The following is a 21,503-nucleotide window of genomic DNA, read 5'->3' on the forward strand; positions in this document are numbered from 1 at the left end:
TCCCCCGAAACAGGGGAGAAAGCCCCCCCCTCCCCTTCAAATTTTCGGAATTGGGGGCCATAGCCCTGTTTTGCAGGACTTTGGAGCCTTTGACTGGGGGGGGGGCGCAGGAGCCAAGGATCCCTCTGGGGGCTAGAATGCTCTTCTAAGCCCCCTCCAGCCTGGCAAGCCAGCGGGCACACAGGTTAGTCCTCGACTTATGACACTTCATTTAGCGACCATTCGAAGTTACAACAGCCCTGGATAAAAATGACTCAGGGCCGTTTTTCACACTTACGACCGTTGTCGCATCAGATGCTTGGCCACTGACTCACATTTATGACAGTCGCGTATGTCCTGGGGTCACGCGATTCCTCTTTGGCGACCTTCTGACAAGCCGAGTCAAGCCGGATTCACTTAAGAACCAGGCTGCTCATTCATCAACTGCAGCGATTCGCTTAAGAACGGTTGGAAGAAAGGTGATAGAATGCAGCGGAACTTGCTTACAGAGCTGTCAGTCTTGGAGAGCGGCCAAAATTTGGGGCTCAATTGTGGCCATAAGTTGAGGACTCCCTGTGCAAAGTGCTGAAAGAAATCAGGGGCTCCATCCAAGGCCGTTGGTCAGAAATGGTGTAGGGTCTACCACTTGGGGGGGGGAGTTGGACTAGATGACCTACAAGGTCCCTTCCAACTCTGATTATTTGTTAATCTCTTAATCTGTATTATTGAGGCCTGACCACCACCATCACCCCCTTTTTTTTTTTGGCTCCGACCAGGAAATCCAAATTCTGGCCAAATCCTCCCCGCCATCCCGGCGCCCCTCCGAGTTCCGCTGCTCCCAAGTCCCGGGGGTTGCGGCGACCGCTGCCGCTGCGCGCTGCCTCTTTCCCCTTCGCGGGCGCGGGATGGCCCGAGGCGCGGCGGAGCGGCGGAGCTCCTCATTAGGGCTGCCCTGCCCCGCCAGGTGCCTCCCCGCCTCCCGGAATGGGAAGCGCAGCCAGCGCCCGCACTGCGCCCGCACTGCGCGCCGCGCCGAGCCTCCGTCCGCTGCCCGGCCCCGCGCGGCCCCTCCGCACCGGGACCCCCGTCCTCCCGCGGCCACGGCAGGTAGGCGAGAAAGGGGCTCGCAGGGCAGGAGGAGGCGGGCGGCGGCGGGGGGGGGCAGCGCCTTTCCCCGACCGGGAGGCGGAGGGCGCAGCGCAGGAACTCCCGCGGGGAGCGGCCAGCCCTGAGCAGCAGCACCGCCGCTCTCCCGGGAAGGAACCGTCCCGCAGGCTGTGCGCGGTGCGTAGGCAGCCCGCAGGCAGGCAGGCAGGCAGAGGGCGGCGAGGTGGAAGCGGGAAGCGGAGTGCCCGGTTCCGCCAGCAGCGCAGGCGAAGGTCTTGCCGGCAGCGGGCTAAGGCGGGGGTCCGCCGGGAGCGGGGAAGCGGTTGCAGCCCCCGCCTTCCCTCCCTGGCCTTTGGCCCCCGACCGGCCCGAGGGAGCGGCGAGATGCGGGGCCACCTCTTGGGTTGCAGCGCGCCAGAAGCCCCCCCGTGCAGCCGCGGGAGTGGGGATCTTTCCGGAGGGGCCGCCCCGGAGACCCCTTCTCCTTTGAGCCGGCTTCGGCGGCGCTCGCGGCTGAAACGTCCCCGGCGGCAGCGCCTGGAGCGCGCCCGGGTTGGACTCTGCGCGCCGCGATTGGTCCGTTTCCGCGCTGCGCTGCCCGGCTTTCCGCGGAGATCTAGGCACGGGCTGGGCCGGGGGAGCCCCAAAGGGGTGTGTTGGGGTGTGTGTGTGTGTTGTGTCCGCAGCCTCCCCCTTTGCTGGGCTGCTTTGCTCGGAGTGGGGAGAGGGCAGACTTCCCCACTCGGAGCGCTGCGCGGCTCCTGTCCCAAACCAACGCAAAGCCGAGGAAATGGCCTGAACCAAGTTGGGCAGAAACGCTGATCGAGAAGGAAGCAAAAGCGGAAGGATTTGTGAAGCTGGCAGGCTGGACTGCAGTCGGTCAGAAATGGTGTAGTAGGTAGAATCTCCCGCTTGGGCAGAGGGTTGGACTAGATGACCTACAGGCTCCCTTCCCACTCTGTTCATCTGTTCAATCTGGTCAGGCCTGCAAGCCCCTTGTCCGGCCAGGCCAAACCGCCAGAGCTGGAGTCCTTAGGTGTGGCAGGGCCACACCTGTTTGGTCCTCTGGAGTGGGGGGGGGAGGGGAGCAGCCATGGGGTCAGCAGCAGAGAAGCCCACCTGTGCACAGTTCAGAGGGCCTGGGGGGGGGGCTGCATGCGTGCTTGGGTCTGGTCTACCTGGAGAAAGAGCAGCCAGTCCCTGGTCCCCCCAAGGGAACCCCGCCCCCCCTGCTTCCTCTCCCTGCTCCAAACTCTGGTCCGGTCAGTGAACGAAGGAGGGCCAGCAGTTTTATGGCGCTGTTTTGCTTCCAGGAGTCGTGGCTGCTCGAACACTGGAGGTCTCTAAGAAAGCGAGCAGACGGCCTTTTGTCTGGAGGGGTAGAGGGCGGTGCCCCCCTCCCCTCCCCCACCTTTTGGGCCCTGGGAGAAGGGCTTTCCCACCGACAGGAGGGCCCGTGGTTTTGCATGTTGCCTGCACCGCGTGGATGGGGCTTGTTTGCGTGGCCCGGTTGCCTGCTGGCATGCCGTGGACTACTAGGGGGTCCCCACCCCGGATGCAGGGTAAGCGTGCCCAACCTCGGGAACTGGAAGGCTGGTGGACTTCAACTCCCAGGAGTTGGAAGGAGGAACCTGTTCTCCCAGGAGCAGTGCCAGCCTTTCCTTCCAGGGCACAAGGCTCCCTTCGCTGCCCGTGAGAACCGGGGAGGTTCAGTTAGGCGGGCAGAGCTCGGCTGCCCCAGGAGATGCCAGGACTGGAGCTCCGGAGGCTGCCCACAGAGAACAGCCACCCCTGCCCCCCTCCCCACTTTAAAGCAGGGGCCTCCAACCTTAGCAACTTTAAGACTGGTGGACTTCAGGAGTTGAATTCCGAGAGTCTTAAAGTCTTAAAGGTTGGACACTGGGAGTCTCCTGCTCCAGCTGGGGACTGGACTAGAAGACCTTCCGAGGTCCCTTCCAACTCTGTTATTCTATTCTTTGGAACCCGGGCAGAGTCCATGTCAAGATATAAGAGGCTCCTTGGAGGGGAAAAGTTGAAAGTGGGTCACAACTTGTGAAAATGAAGTCAGCCGGAGCTGTAAACCAATCCCTTGCCTCAGGTCGCTGGCAAAATGCCCTGCCAGAATTCAAGGGCCGGAGCCTCCTTCGGAGGAGGGAAGCTGATAGGGGAGAAACCACGGCTGCACCCCTTCCTAGAGAGCCAGTCGCCTTCCTCCATGGGTTCCCCCCCCCGGGTTATTCCAGGTAGTCCTTGAATTGCACCCCAAATTCCTTTTCTTAAAAATAAATGTGATTAATTTTCTATTGATTACATTCCTTAGTGCTTCATAACCACTGTGTTGCCTGGATATTTGATTGGCTTAACCATAAAACTTCTGTTACTAAATGAGGCAGTTGTTAAGTGAGCTTTGCTCCATTTTATGACCTTTCTTGCCGCCATTGTTCAGTGAATCCCTGAACTTGTTCAGTTAGCCACACGGTTGCTAAGCGAATCCAACTCCCCCCTTGACTTGGTTCGTCCAAAGGTCGCAAAAGGGGACCAGGGGACCCCTGGGGTGCTGTGACCGTCATCAATCTGAGCAGGGGTGGGATTCAATCATTGGACCTCCGGTTCTCTGCCCTCCCGATTTCTCCCAACAGCAACCCCTTCACCAAACTCCTAAGAAGGCTAACAACCGGTTCTGGGGAACCGGTGAGAACCGGCTGGATCCCACCCCTGCATAGGAGTCGGTTGCCAAGGGAACTTTTGGATCACGGGGTTGCTGTCATGGTGGTTAGTGTGGGGGAAATGGTCACGTCCCTCTTTTCAGTGCCGCGGGGATTTGGAATCGTCCCTAAATGAACGGCTGTATGTCCAGGACCAACCTGTAGCGTGACAGCTTCCTCTGACCCATCCCACAGCTGCTGCCCTCTCAAAGGGTTCGATGGGCTGGGGAAGATGGGTGTGGAGGTCCTCCCACACCTGGAGGGGGGCAGGTCAGGAAAAGAAGACTCGAATGGGGAGGCGAGCGCCATCCTTTAGGCCAGGGGTCTCCAACCGGGGCCACTTGAAGACTTGGGGATTTAAAGCGGGCTGAGGAATTCTGGGAGTTGGAGTCCACCAGTCTTAAAGTGGCCACGTTGGAGACCCCTGCTTTAGAAAACTGGGTTTTCCTGCAGGGGGGACGGAATAGACACCCCCCACCAGGTCCAGGCTTCTGAAGTGGGGTGGGAGATGCCTCCCGGCTCTGCTGACCCATCCAGGCCAAGAGAGGAACTGCTCCGGTCCTCTCCTGTGGAAGGCTTCGTGGAGGGGAGCTGGGGGCCCAGGCCAGGGCTTGGGCCCTTCTCAGGTGGGGCAGCCAGAGCACAGGTGTGTCTCTGTGGCCTCAGCCCTCTTCTCTAGGCCGGTGCCTGCTGGGCATTGGGCGGAGGAGGGCCTGCCGGTGGGACCGGGGAGGGGCTGGGTCCAGGCAGCACTTGGGGGGCCCTTGTGCAAATCCAGCTCCCCCCCCACGCCAGACACGCAGAAGCCCAGGGGCAGCAGAGTCTGGGAGATGATGCGATAGCCGTGCCTCCCCGGAAGAGCTGCCCAGTTCCCGCTGCTTTCGGACTTCAGGTGGGATCTCTGCAGGCTTCGCCCTTCCGGGCCTGTTTGGACTGGACGGTGGCCTTCAGGGAGGAGTTTCCCGGGCGCTGGACTGGAACAGCAGCCCCCCCTACCCCCACCCCCCACAGCCCAGGATCCACTCCCGAGTAAGAGAAAAGGGGTGCAAAACCTCAGCAGAGCCACAGCCTCCAGTCCCTGTCATCTCCCTGCACCCATGACTCAGACGAACGGGGTGGGGGGAAGGAGGAAGAGGAGGAGGAGAGGAGGAGGAAGGAGGAGGAGGAGGAGCGAGGAGGAGGAGGAGGAGGAAGAGGAGAAGGAAGAGAGGGGAGAGAAGGAGAAGAGGAGGAGGAGGAGGACGACGACTGTGGGGTCCTCAGTGCTCTTTGATCTTGGTGGTTTTCTTGCAGACATTTCATGACCCAACTAGGGAACGCCATCCATGCTAGATGGGAGGGAGTTTTGCAGGGAGGACTGTGGGGTCCTTGGTGCTCTCAGCCTGGCTATTTTCTTGCAGACATTTCATGACCCAAACCAGGTAACCAGGTCATCAGTGTTAGAAAGGAGGGGGGTTTGTGGCGAGGAGGAGGAGGAGGAGGCCCTGCTGAGGCTGGCACGTCCTTCCTCGGGGAAGGAGAGGAAGGGCAGGAGGGGCCACAAGGTTCCCGTGTCCACAAAATCTGTGGCACAGACGAAAACCAGGTTGCTGGCTTTGCAATTCCTACCCCATCTTTCCCAGCCTCTCCTTACGATGCCCCAAAACAGACCTCGGTTTTCCCAGCTTCCACCAAGCCTTCCTGGGCCTTTCTGAGGGAGGGAGGGAGCCCTTCCGCTCCCGTGCCTCAACTTACCCAAAGGGATCCTGGTTGGAAACGAAGGGAAAGGGCTGGATAGAATGGTCCCCTCCTGGAAAATAGGTGGCGCCCTGAGACTTCTAGTCCGCTCCGCGGGGCCTTCCACCCTCTCTAAGCCCTTTGACAGCGTTAGAGCCTCTTGCCCCCAACTCTCTGGGCCCCCCTCCCCCCCTGGGCTCTAGGGCAGGCCTGGCTTTGCGGGGGCAAAGAGGGGGCTGGGGGGACCGTGCCCTCGGCCCTGCCCGGTTCTCTTGGCGTGCTGGTTTCTCTGGGTGCCACTCAGCCTGCTTGCTCGGAGGGTCTGCAGGGCAGCTCCTGCCCAGGCCTGGGAGGGAGGGCCAAGAGAAAGGCAGGTGCCCCACGGACAGAAAGGCTCAGGAAGCCCCACAGGGGGAGGCACGAATCCCACCCTCCCGTTGCCATTGCAGCTCTGTGGCGGTTCAGGCTTCCTGCCCTCCTGCTGCCAATCAGTGCCAGTCCCTCAGGCCTGCTGAGGCAGGCCCTGGCAGCAGCGCCCTCTGCCCTGCGTGAGGGGCAGGCAGGAGTTGGAAGGAGGAACCTGTTCTCCCAGGAGCAGTGCCAGCCTTTCCTTCCAGGGCACAAGGCTCCGTTGGCTGCCCGTGAGAACCGGGGAGGTTCAGTTAGGCGGGCAGAGCTCGGCTGCCCCAGGAGATGCCAGGACTGGAGCTCCGGATGCTGCACACAGAGAACAGCCCCCCCGCCCCCCATACTTGCTGGCTGGGGAATTCTGGGAGGTGAAGTCCGCAAGTCTGGCTGAAACTACTAGAAAGGTCCGATCAGCACAATTGTGACCGAAAGGTGGATTTGGCCAGAGTAAAAGCACCCTCCATCATTTCTGATGCTCCCAAACCCCAAACCTTGACTGAGGGTCAACTCCCCTGCAGCTTGGAGGGTCCACACAGGTGTCCCATGGCCAAGAAAACACCCTGGGCCAGGGCCAGCTCCCAGGTGAGGCTGATGACAGTGGCTGCGGCAGGTCTTCCCGTCGGTCAAAAGAGAAGAAAAGAAAGGTTTTGAAGCCAGCAGCCGGTCTCTGGAGGGAGGGAGGGAGGCGGCCTTGGCCTCCTCACCCCTCCAGGCTCCGGCCATCCCCCCCATTCATCCCCAGGAGAAACTGAGGCCGGGAAGGACCCTGACAGGCATAACAGGAGAATCCCTCCCCCCAGCGAGCTCTCCAGGGCAATTCCACTCTGGCCTCTCCTGGACAACAGTGTCCAGTGTCCTAAGCAGGACCCAAGAGAGCAGAACCGGCTCCGAGAAGGTCAACGAGGAGGATCATGGCAGACAAGAGTTCCAATATTTGAGAAGAGGAGGGGGGGGTCGAGCTCTTCTCCAAAGCCCCCGAAGAAGGCAGGACGAGAAGCAACGGATGGAAAGTGACCAAGGAGAGGAGCAACCTGGAACGAAGGAGGACAGGGAGGACAATTAAGCAGGGGAACTGCTGGCCACCAGAAGTCGTGGGGGCTCCAACCCTGGAAGTTTTAAGGAAGAGACCGGACAGCCGTTTGTCTGGAACAAACGGAGTTGGTGAAGGGGTCTCCAACCTTGAGAACTTTGAAGCCTTGTGGATTTTAGCCCCCAGAATTCCCCAGCTAGTCAGCCATGCTGGCTGGGGAATTCTGGGAATTGAAGTCCCCAAGTCTTCATGTCCCAAGGCTGGTCGCCTCTGGTGTGGAGTCTCCTGTTCAAGGGGGGGACTGGACAGGAAGACCCCCCCCCAAGGCCCCTTCCAACTCAGGGGTCCTGATTCTACGGCGCCTCTTTCTAGGCCGCTCCAAAGCAGAGGAGGGAGGCTCCATTCAGCCCCGAGGCAACTTGGCCCTGGACCACAGGGACCCCCACCCCGAGAGCCCCCTGCCCCAGGAGGGACCCCCAGCCCTGGGGACCCGACCGGGGAGGCTTCAGCTTCCGTGGGCCGAGCTCCCTTCCCTCCTGGAAAGGGGTTTCTCTGGGTCAGATGCTCTGTGGGGAGAGGTGAGATGCGGCCGGAGGGGAGCGGGCGCCATGCACCACTGAAAAGCACCACCGCCGGGGTCTGTTTTGTGCAACTGAACCGTTTGCATGACAAGCGCACGCTGGCCGTGACCCCGCTGGGACGGACCCCTTCCTCTGGCCGGCTGCCAACCTCCCTGTGGCCGGGTCTTGTTCCTTGCTAATGGTGCGTGCCGGACCGGCACTTTGCGCGTTTGTCTTCTTGCACCTGCGGAACCAGGTATGCAAGAGGAGAAGGGAGGGGCCCCTCCCAAGCAGGGTTTGTTTCAGGAGCTTTGGGGGATGCAAGGACATGTCTTGTCTTCCATGTCTTGTCCTCTGCCCTTGGGGTGTCCGGGAAGCCTCGGCCGCAATCGGAGGCCATGGCCACCATTGGACCAGCTTGTTCGGTCACTAAGTCATCTCCAAGTCCTGGTGACCCCCATGGACCTCCGGCCGGGCTCCCTTGGCCTCCCCTGTCGCCGGAAGTTTGCCCAAAGCCCTGGTTTCGTGACACTGTCCAGCCATGGATGGAAGCGCATCAAGGAGAGAAGGACCCGGGACTTTCCCTGACATGGAGGACTATTAACTAGTGGAACTGCTGGCCACTAGAAGTTGTGGGAGCTTCATCACTGGAGGCTTTTAAGTAGAGACTGGATGGCCATGTGTCTGAAATGGGATAAGGTCTCTTTGCTTGAGCAGGGGTTGGACTAGAGGACCTCTAAGGTCTTGTCTTCTCTTTCTCTTCTTTCTTTCCCTTCCCTTCTTTTCTTCTCCTCTCCTCTTATTGTTCTATTCTATTCTATTCTATTCTATTCTATTCTATTCTATTCTATTCTATTCTATTCTATTCTATTCTATTCTATTCCATTCCATTCCATTCCATTCCATTCCATTCCATTCCAATCTCATCCTCTGTCGTCGCCTTCTTATTTCGCCTTCCCTCTTTCCCAGCATCCGAGGAGCCCCCAACTCTTCTCAGTTGGTAGCCGAAGCGTTTCAGCTTCAGGATCTGTCCCTCCGAAGGGCAATCAGGGTTGGTTTCCTTTGGGATCAACTGGATCTCTTTGCAGTCCGAGGGATGCTGAAGAGTTCAAAAGCATCCATTCTTCAGCGCTCAGACTTCCCCTCTTCTGGTCCAATTCTGGTCCAATTATCACAGCTGCAGGTCCTTCCTGGCAAAACCGTATCTTTGACTCTATGAGCCCATTTTATCCCAGCCCGAAAGAGGGAAGAGGGTGGCTATAATTGGGCATCGGGGCTCGAATTCAGGAGGAAGGAGCCAGTTTGTACACTTAAGAAAACAGTGGCTGGCACCCCCAAGGACCCAGCTGCTTCCTCCCCATGGACACCCCCGGGCTACGGTTTGTCCCTGGCTGGCTGAGACCTCTCCTTCTCTCCCCCTCCTGGTCTGCTGCTGTGGCCCACCAGACCCCGGACTCTGGGCCCCTCCCTCGTTTTTCTGGCACCTCCAGGAAGGAGGGGGTCCCTGGGGTGGGTGCTGTGAGACAGAGATGGGGAGTAGAAGGGGGGCTCCAGGGCAGAGATGCTCCCGCGGCGGGGGGGGCGGCAGTCAGAAAGACCAACACAGGAGGGGCAAGACTTTGGGGCTTCCTCTTCCTCTGAAGCAGCCCCCAACCCACCCCCTGCTCCTGCCAGTCTCAGCAGCCTTTTTGCCCACGGCCAGGCCTGGTGACATGTGGGGAGGGGGTGAGAGTAGCCCTCCCCTCCCCACTGCAGATCTGGGAAGGCTTTTCGGTTCTCTTTGGCCAAACGGGGGTGGGGGGAGGGCTTCGGTCTCTGATCCGTGGGAGGATGGATCCAGAGAGGCTTTCAGCTTAGCCACTGCCCCCCACCCCACCCCACCCAGTCAGGGTCCTGTGGGGTGATTGGGGCACCATGAAGTAGTCACGTGGGGTCAGATAACAGATAATCACAGTTGCAAGGGACCTTGGAGGTCATCTAGTCCCCCCCACCCCCACCCAAGCAGGAGACCCTACACCAATTCTGACAGATGGCAGTCCAATCTCTTCTTGAAAGTCTCAAGTGATGGGTCCTTGGTCCTTGGACTAGCACTGATGACGTTCCCTAGTTGGGTCATGAAATGTCTGCAAGGAAACCACCAAATTCAGAGATCACCCAGGACCCCACAGTTGTTGTCGTTCTCCTCCCTCTCCTCCTCCCTCCTCCTCCCCCTCCTCCTCCTCTCTCCTCCTCCTCCTCCTCCTCCTCCTCCTCCTCCCTCCTAGCACTGATGACGTTACCTAGTTGGGTTATGAAATGTTTGCAAGGAAACGGCCAAGCTCAGATAGCACCAAGGATCCCTCATCTCAACCCTGAGCTGCAAATATTCTCCTTTATAAGTAAGTCGTATTTTTACTCAAACCCGGCTGGAAGGCCCAACTCATCCTTTCGTGGTACTGGGTGCTTTGGGTTACCTGGTTGGAGTGGGAGAGGGAGAGAAGTTTTCTGCACATGCTCAAAGGCTCCCCGTCCTCCCTACCCTCAAGCCTGGACATGGGGCTGCAAGGCTCAGCCTTCCTAGCTGGGCACCCCCCCCACACACACGCACTGCATGCCCCCCCCCCCCTGAATCAGCCATCCGGGTTTTCTACCTACTCAGCTCCTTTGCCCATAAAAGTTCCCAAATCCGCCCCACAGATCAAATGAAGGTAATTACAAAGCTCCTTGTGGGCGAATCCCAGTGGGAGGGAAGGAGTGGCCACGGGTGGGGCTCCCAGAGAAGGCAGCCGAGGCCCCACGCCCAACCCTGAAACAAGCCAGCAACAGAAACCATCTGGGCGGGTCAGCTACACACCTTCCCCCCTGCGCACGGAGGGACATGGCATCAGCGCAGCAGCAGCCACGGCAGCGCAGGAAAACAACGGCGGGCACGACACCCATGGCGGCCGCGGGGCAGAGGCCATCCTGGCTGGAGACCCCCTCGGGGTAGCCCTGGACCAGGCCTGGCAGGGGTCTCTCTCGGCCCTATTGACTGGGAGGCGGAAGGCGCTGGGCTTACGGTGGGCTCACCATAGATTGGTGAGTAGGAACAAACCTTTATCTCTCTCTCTCTGTATGGAACCCAAACCTGACCCACTGACCTCCCCCCACTCAGCCACACTCAAGAGCCCCCAGGAGCCCCTCCCCCTGCAAACAAGCAAGACCCAATCGCCCCTAACCCAATTGGGCAGAGGTCTCCAAACTTGGCCACTTTAAGACTTGTGGACCTCAACTCCCAGAATTCTCCAGCCAGCTCTGCTGGCTGGAGAATTCTGGGAGTTGAGGTCCACAAGTCTTAAAGTGGCCAAGTTTGGGGGGCCCTGCAATAGGGCAAGCTGAGACCCCCACTAGATCTGTGCGGGGCTGCCCCAAACACCTCCCTTGTCCGGAAGGTGCTTTTTCAAAAAAGAAGAAACTGGAGTTTCCTGGCATTTTTTTCTTCCTCCTTTGAAAACAGTTCACTTCTCAATCAATCAGGGTGGAGCTGGAAGGGACCTTGGAGGTCTTCTAGCCTGACCCCCCTGCTCAGGCATGAGAACCCATATCATTTCAGACAAATGGCCGTGCAACCTCTTCTTGAAATCCTCCAGTGTTGGAGCCTCCACAGCTTCTGGATGCAACTCCATTCCACTGGTTTGTCGTTCTCCCTGTCAGAAAATTCCTCCTTAGTTCTAGGTTGCTTCTCTCTTAACAGAGTTGGAAGGGACCTTGGAGGTCTTCTAGTCCAGCCCCCTTGTTCAAGCAGGAAACCTTAATATCCTTTCAGACAAATGGCTGTCCAGTCTCTTTCTTGAAAACCTCCACTGATGGAGCAACCACAACGTCTGGTAGCAAGTAGTTCCACTGGTTAATTGTCCTCACTTGTTAGGAAATTCCTTCTTAGTTCCAGGTTGCTCCACTCCTTGAGGAATTTCCACCCGCTGCTTCTTGTCCTGCCTTCTTCAGGGGCTTTGGAAAATAAGTTGACACCCCACTCTTCCTTGTGGCAGCCCCTCAAAAATCTGGAATACTTCTCATCCGCGAAGCTTCTTTGGTTCTTCTTGGGCAGAGCTCTCCAAACTTAGCAACTTTAAGACTCGTGGACTTCAACTGCTTGAACCCCTGTTCTTGGGTGAGAAACAAAAGAGTTTTAAGGAAAAACCAAGGAATCCAGTTGGCTTTGGGACAACCATGACCTGGATGGTTGAGCATCTGCCTAAACCTTCCCTTCCCTCCCACACCTGAAGGCCACTTCTGGGCCAGGGATGCTTTGGCAGAGGTGGGCACTTTGACAGTGGGTGCCGCATTACAGCCTCCCCCCCTTGTTTGCCCACCACAGTTAGGCGTTTCTTAGGATTACCCGCTGGGCGTTACAGGGTGGGGGAGATCCTCCTGTCCCGGTGGCTTTGCAAGGACCCTCCTTTGGTCCCACTGATCTCGGGGGGAAGGGGGGTTTGGGGGAGGGGTAACCAGAGAGGCAAAAGATGCACCTGGAAGGGTGGAGATCCAGGGTCTTCTGTTCGGTTATGACTAAAAAAACTGAGTTGATTCTGTCCTGATTCTCTGGTATTTGGGGGCTGTTTAAATGTAGAATGAAGCCTAATTAATCAGTGGAACGGCTTCCCTCTGGACATTGGGGGGGGGCCCTCATTGGAGGTTGGACAGGCCTTTGTCCAGAATGGGATAAGGATGTCCATCCAACCATGGGAATTTTAAGGCTTGGGGACTTCAACTCCCAGAATTCCCCAGCCGGCAGACAGGCGTCTCCCGCCTTGGCCACTTGGTCTGCTGGCTGGGGAATGGTGGGAATTGAAGTCCCCAAGTCTTAAGGTGGCCAAGACCCCTGGGATAGACTGAGTAAAGGTAACCTTAGGGAACTTTAACACTTCTGGACTTCAACTCCCAGAATTCCTCCTCCAGCAGCGTGTCTGGGCGTTGCAGTCGCTCTCGTTTGAAAGGCCCAAGGGTGAGCACCCCTGATAATAGGCTCTCCTGCTGGAGTGGGGGTCAGACTAGAAGACCTCCAAGGTCCCTTCCCACTCTGTTATTCTGTGTGATGCTCCCTGCCTGCCTCCTCCTTGCCCATATCCCCCTCCCCAAAATAAACCTGCTCAAAAGCTGGCCTGGCCATCTCCAGCTGGGCCCTCCAGATGTTGGCTCTTAGTGGGGGGAAGACGGGGGGGCAGGGAGAAGAGTTTGGGTGGTTTTTCTCCCAGGCCTGGCCAGCGTCCTCTGTGCTGCTCCCATGGCAGGGGAGGCGTGGGGGGGGGTCAGAGCAGCTGTCCGGCGGAGACCTCAGAGAAAGTGCAACAGCTGGGCAGAGGTTTTCCCTGAGGTAGGCAGATCTGGGGGCCAGATAGGGCCCAGGCGTGGCCCTGCCGTCCTGGGCAGCAGCGTCAACCCTCTTCTGCAGAAGACCAGGGCGTGGGCCAGGCCGCCTGCAGGACCCACCCTCCCTTGCAAAGCCCGTCCTTGGCTCGGGGCATCTCCCCAGGAAGAGTTGAAGGGTGAGCAGCCCCGGTTCCAGAGAACCATCCCAGGGGTGAATCAGAAGGCGAGGCCCACCCACTCACTGCCTGCGTTTTAGCAAAACAACACCTGGACAGAAATCTCTCCCCCACACACACACACAGTGCCCTCTTCAACTGTTGGAGGGGAAGTCCAAGATTGGACAGCCCTGGAGTAAGGTCTGCTGCTCGGGCAGGAGGTTGGGCTAGAAGACCTCTAGGGGTCCCTTCCAAATCTTGGGAGGGGGAGGGACCAAGGATAAAAGAGTGGCCGACGTGCCACAACGTTGGTGGTGAATGCTCCAACACTGGGAGGTTTTAAGAAAGAGGTTAATAACGATTAACAAAGTTGGAAGGGACCTTGGAGGTCATCTAGTTCAATCCCTCATTCCCCCCACACACACCATTTTTGACCGATTGGACACCCATTTGTCTGGAATGGGCTGGGGGTTGGACTAGAAGACCTCTAAGGTCCCAACTGTTACTCTGTTATATTCTGCCAGACACAGGAGCTCTGGGGGTAGAAGTGCCCACGTCTTAAAGGGGCCAAGGTTGGAGACCCCTGCTCTAGGGTGTCTATGGAAACGCTCGACCCTCCAGCTGATGGTTTGTCCCAAAGGTGCTTTTCATTTCTTTCCCCAAAAGGCAGCTGGACTTTCTTGTTTATTTTTTCCTCAAAAACGTTTCCCTTCTCGTCCAAGAAGCTTCTTCAGTTCTGACTGAATGGTGGGGAACAGAAGGATTTATATTTGTTTTGATAAGAAGTCAAATGTCTTCAGGGGAGTCCAGGTGTCTTTTGAAAAAGCATCTTTGGGGCTCCCCACGATGACCTTTACTGCCCTTCTCTGACATGGACCCGGGCAGAAGCCCCCCCCCCCACTTAAAAGGGTGGGTGGGTGAAGGCTAAAGAATGGCCAACCCCCAGGGCAAGGGTGGTCCCGGCCATTTTCCCTCCTGCACAACTGTTACTGCACTTTTGTGTGGACAGCTTGCCCTCAAGTTACAACCACACTTGAGTGCAAAATGTAGGTTGCTTAACTGAGAAATGTATTAAGTGAATGCAGCTTGCTCCACATTTACAGGGCACAGGGGCGTGTGAGTGCCACTAACAGGCACACGAGGGTCCCCTTTTACGTGCCCCCTCCTTTGCACCAGGCCCCGAAGCGAGCTCTGCGCAGCCTGCAATGAAGACCCGGGTCAGCAAACGGCCCCTCGGCCACATTCACACAACCTGCTATGCTTGACCAGCATCCGGGTCTTATTCCTTGGCCTTTCATGGCTTCAGGGGCTGCAGCTCCAGCACCCCAAATTTGTTTCAGAACTTAATTCAGGAGTTTGTTGGGTGATTGATGCCATTCTCTACCAGGGCTCATGATTACCACTACAGGAAGCAACCAGAATAACAGAATAACAGAGTTGGAAGGGAGCCTTTAGGTCATCTAGTCCCTCCCCCCAAGCGGGAGACCCTTCTACACCATTTCTGACCAATGGCAGTCCAGTCTCTTCTTGGAAGCCTCCAGGGATGAAGCTCCCACAACTTCCGAAGTGGGTTGATTGTTCTCACTGTCAGAAAGTTTCTCCTTATTTCCAGGTTGAATCTCTCCTTGGTCAGTTTCCACCCATTGTTCCTTGTCTGGCCTTCAGATGCTTTGGAAAATAGCTTGACCCCCCTTCCTCCTCTCTGGGGCAGCCCCTCCCTCCAATACTGGAAGGCTGCTCTCCTGTCTCCCCTGGTCCTTCTCTTCCCTAGACCAGCCAGGCCCAGTTCCTGCAACCGTCCATCGCATGTTTCAGCCTCCAGTCCCCTCATCCTCCTGGTTGCTCTTCTCTGCACTTTTTTTCTAGAGTCTCAACCTCTTTTTTATAGCGTGGTGACCAAAACTGGACTCAGGACTCTAGGTGTGGCCTTACTCAGGCTTTGTAGAGTACCTAACCTGCCCAGCTGGCACCCTTCAATCTGGAGGGCATCAGCGACAGTCACGACCCAACCCCCTTTTCCCTCCTTGGCAGTTCCCAGCTGCTGCAGAGCCTTGGGTGGGTGGGTGGGTGGGTGGGTGGGTGGGTGGTCCATGTATGATCGCCCTTTTCTTCTGTGACAAGCTGGGCCTTCCGTGGGGCCATCCTCGCCCTCAGGGGACCTGGGCCCGTAGACCCTGCTGGCATTTCTCTCCAGGCGGCCCCTCGTGGTGGGGAAGGCAGGAAAGAGGCCCCCTCCTCAGCCAGGCCAGCAAAGGGCTCCTGGGTGGGATTCAAATGTTTGGACTACCGGTTCTGTGGGCCTGGCTTGGGGAGCGATACTGTCAAGGGTCCGGTCAGAGGTGGGATTTGCTGTTCTCCAAATGACTCCAATGTTCCGCTACCGGTTCTCCAGAACTGGTTAGAACCTGCTGAATCCCCCCCCCCTCTGCTAGGGGTCCTGGGTGGACATTTGCAGCCCCAGATAGGAAGCCCACAAGACCCCCACCATCTGGGTTGGGCTAAAGAGATTCAGGGGGTCAGGCAAAGGGATTGTCGTATTGTAGGAGGGTTGTGTTAGCCTGTGGTAGCCAAAGATCCAAAGGCAGCCCCTTCATAAAAGAGAGACCCCCCCCCTTTTGTGAGTGTGGCTGCAAAGGGGCTACACAACTTCTGATTTTGCAGCCACAGTCACAATAAGGCCACAACCTCGGGGTCTGTTTAGGGGATCCCCCCCTCCTTCTGTCCCCTCTCTGAGCCACGGGTGGGAGACGGGATGGTTTCCTGGGTGGGGAGGGGCTGGAAGGGGGAAGCGCGGGCCAAGCGGGGCCCCGCCGTTCTCCGGAGCGCACAGCGCAGGGAGCCCGGACGGCTCGGGAGGCTGCAGGGCACCGCCCGCCCTTGCCAGGGAGGGCAGCCCCGAGGCAGGCAGCGAGAATGGCGCGCTCCTGCAGCCCCGAAGGCCGGGCGAGCGAGCGAGCGAGCGAGCAACCCGGGCGGCGGGTTCTTTGCGGTCGAGGCCAGGCGCCAGAAAAGGCCGGTCCCCGCCCGCCAAGCCACGCTGAGCCCGGGAGAAGGGCGGCAGACCTCGCCTGCCGGGGCCGCCATGGTCGCGCTCCAGGGGCCCCTGGGAGCCCAACGCCCGGGAAGCCGCCCCTCCTCCGGGCTGGGAAGGGGAAGGGGAAGCGGGGTCCCCTCTGAACCCTCGGACGAGGCTCGCCTAAGCCAGCCCGGCGCCCTTTCCCAGGTGCTGCGGAGGGGGGCAAGGGCATCTAGACAGGGTCTCCCACCCTTGGCCACTTGAAGCCTGTCGGAGCAACTGGGGTTGAAGTCCACCAGGCTTCAAGCTGCAAAGTTGGAGACCCCTGGTCAGGTCTCTGGGGGAGGGGGCCAGACCCGGCCCGGCTCGGCGCAAGGAGCCGCATTGAAGCCCCGGGAAGCGGAGGGGCGACTTTGCTCCAGCCCGCCGCCAGCAGCGCCGGGGGTCTCCACCTGCCTGGCCAGCGGCCGGCCCGTCCCCCCGCCCTCTCCGATCCCGCCTGCCTCCGGCCACCGCAGATCAAAGGAAGGGCTGGACTTCGGCGCGGGACCCGCTCAGCTTTTGAAATGTCATTTTATTTATGACCTAATTGCGCCGCCGAATCTGAACTGTCAAGCGAGACCCGCCGGCGCCTCCCTTTCTAGGGCTTGGGGCTCCCGCTCCCCCCACCCACCCACCCCCGGCCCCTCCCCGATGCCCAGAGCAGGACCCCATTCGGGAAGGGCGGGGGGTCTCCTCTGACTGCAACGCGGTTTCTGCAGGTGCGCTCGCGTCTTATCTCCTTCCCCGACAGGTAGAGGGGAAGCCCCAGAAATCAACCGATCGCCCGCTCTCTTTGATCGCTTCCCTCCCCCCCCCCCGCCCCCTTTCGCAGACAGGTGTCCCTTGGCCGGGTTCCTGGGGCTGGATGAGGCCCGATCTCCTCTTTCTTCCGCCCAGCTGGTCTACCAGGTGAGCTCGGCTCCCTGCAACTGCCTGCCTTGAGAAAACGGGGGGCGGGGGCGGGCGGGGGGCGCTTGTCATCCCCGCCAGCCTTGTCGGCAGGCCCTGGATCCAGAGGCTGCTCCCTGCCGCCCCCCCCCCCCCCGCCGACAAGTGGAAGCGTGTGCGCACCGCCGGCAGGTCCAGCAGGCAGCTGCGCGCAGCCCTCGCCGGCTTGGAATGCGCCCCCTCCCCCCCGGCTCGCTTTCGGGGGCTTCGCGCGGGATTTCCTCCCTTTTAAACTCCAAAGGCGGCGGCGGGGGGGGGCATTTGGCCCCAATTTCACTCGGGGAACCAGGGGAGCCGCAGCGAGGAGGGAGCGTCAGGAGTGTTCCGCGTCTCCTCCGCGCTGCCCCTCGGACACTAGATAGATTCAGATTCACAGAGTTGGAAGGGACCTTGTAGGTCATCTAGTCCACACCCCCCCCTTGCGGAGGGCTCGCGCTGCCCCCTCGGAACACACCCTCTCCAAGAGAACACCTGTCTCCGCGCTTCTCTTCCCGGCCCCCATTTCTCCAGGTGTTTCAGGAGGGGCAGGTGGGGGGAATCCCGGCCCAGGTGAAGGCTGGAATGCCCCCTTGGGGGTGGGGGGTGGGAGGTGGGGCTTCCATAGGGGGCTTCTTTCACCTTTCTGCCCTAGAGCCGTTTCTCAACCGTGGCAACTTATAAGATGTGTGATGGACTTCAACTCCCAGAATCCCCCAGCCAGCAAGCCCTGCCTAGGGCAGAATTAGAACTCAGAGTCTCTCCGTTGTTGCCTTCTGACCCCCTCCCTGGGACACCCCCATCGCTGCCTGTCCTCTCCAGACCCCCTTTCCCCCTGCTGCCCTCTGGGGCACTCAGCCCTGTCCACGAGGGGGGGTGAATTGAGGGAGGGGGCGTCTCTTTGATTTTATTGATGTACATGTCATGTTTCTAGAGCAGGGGGTCTCCAACCTCCACTTTACGATTTGGGGACTCCAACTCCCAGAATCCCTCAGCTTGGAAGTTAGAGTCCCCAAATCTTACAGTGGCGAAGGTTGGAGACCCCCAGTCTGCTGGCTGGGGAATTCTGGGAGTTGAAGTCCCCAAGTCTGAAAGGGGCCCAGGTGGGAGTCCCCTGCTCTAGCCCCTCCCTCATCCCCCTCAAGGAGGGGCTCTGGGCTGTGGCTTTGCCAGAGATGGCAGAGATTGCGCCCAGCCGGCGGAGCTGAGCCTAGTGGTCAGAGCCTTGCTCGGAATCCAGGGGTGGCCTCTTCCAAAGCCCCTTTTTCCCTCTTTGCCGCCCAGATCCGACCTCCTCCCTCCATGCCATTCTGGGTTTTTCTCCTGCCACAGATCCCCAGCTGAGTTCGGCCATGGTTTCCTTGTTCCAGGATCAAGCCAGGATCACGTTTCCTTCTCTGGATCCCCTGGAGAGCAACCCAGGTGGTGACCGAATGCAGGCCTGTGAAGAGTCAGCCTCTCCTGCCCGGCAGGTAAGGGTCGCTCCTTGGCCACCTTTCCAGGGAGCCCAGGGGAACCCCCTCCCCAAGAAGCTGACCCCCCCCCCCGTCCTTCACCTGAGCTGGGGAAGGGGAGGGGGCTGCTATGGTTGGGGAGGGGTTTGGGCAGTATCTTCCCCTGGCTAAGTTGAAATACCTCCCTCCCCCCCCGCAAGGTTCCCCCCAGCTGCCCCCCCCACCAAGACTGGGAAACTAGGAGGGGGTCTCTCTTGTGCCCTCCTCTTCTGCAGCCCCATGGCGGAAGGGAGACTCCCAGGCAACGGGGTCAGCAGAGGTGGGGACAGCTGGATTGTGTCTTGGTCAACAAGCAGAAGCCCCCCGTTTCTAAAGAGAACTGGCCGCCTGAGGAGGAGCAATGGAGGTGGGCTCCTGCTCAGCTGGGGGTCTCTCAGGAGCTCCCTGCCTGCCTGCAAGTCCCACAAATTCACCTGGGACCCTTCGGAAGGGGGGGGGTTTCCACCAAAGGACAGCCTGCTTCTCCTTGGGGTTATGTTAAAAATAGAATAGAATAGAATAGAATAGAATAGAATAGAACAGAAAATAGAAAATAGAAAATAGAAAATAGAAAATAGAAAATAGAATAGAATAGTGAATAGAATAGAATAGAAAATAGAATAGAATAGAATAGAATAGAATAGAATAGAATAGAATAGAATAGAATAGAATAGAATAGAATAGAATAGAAGAATAGAATAGAATACAGAAGGAATAGAATAGAATAGAATAGAATAGAATAGAATAGAATAGAATAGAATAGAATAGAATAGAATAGAATAGAATAGAATAGAATAGAATAGAATAGAAAATGAATTGAATAGAATAGAACAGAACAGAACAGAACAGAATAGAAAATTCTTTCTTGGCCAAGTGTTATTTTACACACAAGGAATTTGTCTTTGGTGCAAAGGCTCTCAATGTGAATAAAAGAAAAGAGAAAAACATGTTTTTAAGAAGAGATTGACAGCCATTAGTCTGAAATGGCACAAAGTCACCTGCTTGAGCCGGGGGTTGGACTAGAAGACCTCCAAGGTCCCTTCCCTCTCTATTCTATTCTATTCTGTCCTATCCGATCCTATTCCGGAGATCTCCAAACTTGGCACTTTAAGACTTCAACTCCCAAGTCCACAAGTGTCAAAGTTGCCAAGTCTGGGGACCCCTCATCTCTTCTTCTCTTCTTCCATTCTATTCCATATTTCCTCTTCTCTTCTCTTCTCTTCTCTTCTCTTCTCTTCTCTTCTCTTCTCTTCATTTTCTCTCCCATCGTACTCCTCCTCCATTCTGTCTCCTCTCCTCTTCCTCCCCACAGGAGCACCCAGCCTTCCACCGCCAGCGCCCCGAGGGACACGGCCGGCCGGACAGAAACCCCCCGGGATCCCCGCCCAGCTCCGACGCCTCTCTGCCCTGCCCCGAGCGGCTCTTCGCCCGCTTCCCAGCCGAGAAATTCCGGCGCTCGGCCTACGAGGAGGGCGGCCCCCGCGGCGGCCCCCGCTTCGCCAAGGGCGCCCTGCGGACCCCCTTCCACCCGTACCAGCGGCAGGGGCCGGAGGAGCCCTTCCCCGCCGCTGCCCAGGAGGGCTTGGAGGAGACCAGGCAGGCGGCCCAGGGCTTCCCCCCACCGCTGCCCCACCTGGGCCCCGAACCGGCCTGGAGCAGCAACGGCATGCAGTACGGCCGCCTGGGGCAGGAGCCCCACATCCCGCGGGCCCTGGTGAGTCCTCTGCAGCTCCAGCTGAAAGACAGCGCTGGGGATTTACACCTAGTCAGAGGGGGGAAGGGGCCTTGGAGGTCATCTAGTCCAACCCTCCCCCAACAGGAGACCCTACACCATTTCTGACAGGGTGGGCTTGGTTCTGAGCAGCCTCGCCAGCCTGCAGCTCAACCTCCGGCTCCCCCAGCCAGGGTCTGTCTCCACACCCACCTCCACCCTCCAGAGTAGGTGGCTCCCACCTTGGCCACTTTAAGACCGGTGGACTTCAACTCCCAGAATGCCTCAGCCAGCTTTACTTGTGGACTTCAACTCCCAGAATGCCTCAGGCAGCTGGCCAAGGAATTCTGGGAGTTGTAGTCCACCGGTCTTAAGGTGGCCAAGGTGGGAGACCCCTGCTCCAGAAGACCTCTGCCCCCTCCCCCCAATTGCTGAACCTGAGAGGCTGCAGACATTTCGGACGGAGACGTTTTCGATTCTCTCTAGGAAGTTCCTTCCATGAACTCAAGAATCCCAGGGTTGGGAGGGGCCTCAGAGGCCTTCTAGTCTGACCCCCCCGCCCCCCCCGCCCAAGGCAGGCGTCCTCGTTCCCTCGAAGTTTTGTTCCCATTCCTGGAGCGTTAACATGACATTTCCTCAATGTTTTATTCTCACTCCCATTTTTAGGTTTCCTAGCCAGGCAGGGGGTTGGACTAGATGGCCTCCAAGGCGCCTCCCAACTCTGTTCTCCTATTATCCTCTACACATCCTCGACTTACAGCCGTTCATTTTCGAAGTTGCAGCGGCATTGAAAGAAATTTGACGTGTGGCCCGTTTTTCACACTTACGGCCGTGGCAGCAGCATCCCCCAAGCTCAGGGGGGATCAACGTTCAGACGCTTGACCGCTGACTCGTACTTATGACAGGCGCAGTGTCCCTTTTGCGACCTCCTGACGAGCAAAAGTCAAGGGTGGGGGGGGACACCAGATTCACTTAATGACCGTGTTACTAACTGAGGAACTGCAGCGAGAAAGGTTGTAGAACAGAGCAGCGCTCACTTAACAACTGTCTCATTTAGCGATGGAAAGTTGAAAGGGGATCACATGACCCCGGGACATTGCAACGGTCATAAATACGAGCTGGTTGCCAAGAGTCCTCATTTTTTATCCAGTGGCCGTGGGGGCGGGAATACTCTGCAACGGTCATAAGTGTGGAAAACGGTCCTGAGTCCCTTTTTTTCAGTGCCGTTGTAACTTCGAATGGACACTCAATGAATGGTTGTAAGTCGAGGACTTCTAGTAAGATTATGCTCAGGGTGTCAGGCAGCCCTCCAAGGAAGGGTGGGTGGGC

The 21,503-nt window shown here is 58.2% G+C and overlaps 1 protein-coding gene across 1 annotated transcript in view; it reads left to right on the plus strand.

The window, feature by feature from the left end:
- The first annotated feature begins 884 nt into the window (after positions 1-884).
- FOXN1 (forkhead box N1) overlaps positions 885-21,503 on the plus strand; it is a 41,051-nt gene continuing 20,432 nt past the window's right edge. The window contains 4 exon segments of the mRNA XM_087954571.1: positions 885-1,086; positions 16,879-16,955; positions 18,341-18,442; positions 19,776-20,177. Coding sequence (XP_087810697.1) covers positions 885-1,086; positions 16,879-16,955; positions 18,341-18,442; positions 19,776-20,177 — 783 coding nt within the window.

The sequence above is a fragment of the Notechis scutatus genome, chromosome 1, assembly GCF_049901735.1.
Source record: "Notechis scutatus isolate UNSWTSFEM ecotype Mainland chromosome 1, rNotScu1.2, whole genome shotgun sequence".
NCBI lineage: Eukaryota > Metazoa > Chordata > Lepidosauria > Squamata > Elapidae > Notechis > Notechis scutatus.